At 40.0% G+C, this 2086-nt stretch overlaps 1 protein-coding gene across 1 annotated transcript in view; it reads right to left on the bottom strand.

The window, feature by feature from the left end:
- Positions 1-1479, bottom strand: part of LOC144517579 (nuclear receptor subfamily 5 group A member 2-like) — a 27219-nt gene extending 25740 nt beyond the window's left edge. Inside the window, exon 1 of the mRNA XM_078249668.1 lies at positions 1458-1479. Coding sequence (XP_078105794.1) covers positions 1458-1479 — 22 coding nt within the window. The remainder of the gene's footprint in view (positions 1-1457) is intronic.
- Between the last annotated feature and the right edge of the window lie 607 nt (positions 1480-2086).

Here is a 2086-nt window from a genome sequence, read left to right as displayed (position 1 = left end):
TGGAAGTGGACGCCACGGCCACCGACCTAAAGGCCTATAGGTGACAGAGGAAGCCAACTGCTATGATTATTATGAATCATATTTCTGTACATGTAGTGTCTCTTTGTCCCAACGGGATACGGCAGATAGCCGCCCACCAAGAGCCTGGGTCTGTCCGACGTTTCTGTCTGTTTAAAGGAAGTTTTTCCTCGCCACTGTCGCACCAAATGCTCGCTCTTAGGGCGGGAAATTGCTGGGTCTCTCTAAATGATAGAGGGGTCTCTATAGGCCTACTCTATCTGTAAAGTGTCCTGAGATAACTCCTGTGATTTGACACTGTATATAAAATTGAATTGAAATGTATCCGCGAGTGTATAAAGTTAAATGAAATGAATCACTCACTCACTCAGTAGCATATGTTAATTGATAGTGATGAATATGATTTGGAAGAAGAAAAAGAAAAAAAGTCCGCCGTCGGAGTTCCGTCGACGGAGCGGTGAACAGAACAGCCTGTGTGCAGTAGCATGGGAAATATTCTGTATTAGCCAATATTGCCGACAACACGCCATATTAAAACACGAAAGAAAGAGTGGAAGTGAAGTGGATAACAGGGAGCGCGCGGGGAATCAGCTGCAGATGCGCAGGCCTGAAACAGAGGCGTCTCGCGAGCCGGGAAGCAGTCCGGGGGACACGCGCGCTACAAGGGCGCTCCTTAGGGGCGCGCGCCATCAGCACCAGACATCAGACAGGCCTAATAATAATAATAATAATAATAATAATAATAATAATAATAATAATAATAATAATAATAATAATAATAATAGGCTAATAATTACAACTTCGTATTTTATATTTTCATAATAATATATAATTACATATAATATAGTCTATATTATTATTATTATTATTATTATTATTATTATATATATATATATATATATATTATAGCCACGATTTTTTTTACATTTTTAAATAATTAACCTATTTATTTCTTTTTATTTTGTTGTTTCGCTACCTTATTAGGATTCCAAGAGATTCTATAGGCACAGTCAGAAGGTTTTAAGTTGAGTCACTATAGGCTACTGATTATTATAGAGGCTACTATTATTCTATTGTATTATTTTCTATTTCATTTTTTTGTTAATTGCTATCCATAACATTTGACAATTGATGGTAGAATTTGTAAATGATTTTAAATTCACTTCCATTCTTACTGTAGCTGGGTTGTTGGTTCAGTTAATTGCCGTTCTATAACGGGGCTACAACTTTGTTTGGCTAGGCTATAAAGCATTGCTGTAATTTCCTTATCAGACAATTATTCATCCTAATAATTACCCAACAGATTGTAGGGATCTTTGGATGCCCTGGAGTTATGGCATGCAGGTTTCAGGCCATGGAGCTTTTATAATCTTTTAAAAATGTTATCTAATGAAGCTGTGAATGCAGAACACAGCCTGTAGAATAATAGACAGACTTACCGTGAGCCTTGTCTCCCAACATTGGAACAGCAGCCAGCCAGTTAGTAATGATTGTCTGAGAATTAAAAGCTGGATGTGTTGCTGCAGCCTTGCATGAGCATGCGGAGGGGAACAAAATGAGAAAAAAAAAGAGCAATAGGAATCCGTATGGGCAGTGACTGTAACACTGCTGCTTTAAGAGCCAGTAGAAGTGCGTGTTGATGCAGACCGTTAAAGATCTCCGAGTGAAACTCCTTCAGTGCGCTCGCTCTTTCCTGCGCTTCCCTTATCGCAAAAGTTAGACTGCCGCGCAGCCATTGGTGGAGGCCGAGTCACGTGACGGACAGACGCTCGCTGCCTCCTCCGTGGAAATGCCTGGACAGGAGAACGGAGCGTTGCTGATGGAGGAGACACACTTCATATGCAATCTTCCAAAATGATTCAAACGTTCTTAAAGACTATTTCATTTAGGGGCGAGTCTGGGATCAGAGCTTTAGGGGGTGCCTGGAACCGTTTTAACGTCAATTCTTTAAAACATTATTCTACTGTGCTAACTCTGCATTTAAACATCATTTTGGACCATCATGATAGGGGAAACACTGAATTATTAAGGCCTAACTAGAAAGACTGATGCTGAGCAATAGGGCCAT

This window comes from Sander vitreus, chromosome 5 (assembly GCF_031162955.1).
Source record: "Sander vitreus isolate 19-12246 chromosome 5, sanVit1, whole genome shotgun sequence".
Taxonomy (NCBI): Eukaryota; Metazoa; Chordata; class Actinopteri; order Perciformes; family Percidae; genus Sander; species Sander vitreus.
Note: the sequence above shows the minus strand (reverse complement) of the source record. Positions and strands in the feature narration are given on the sequence as shown.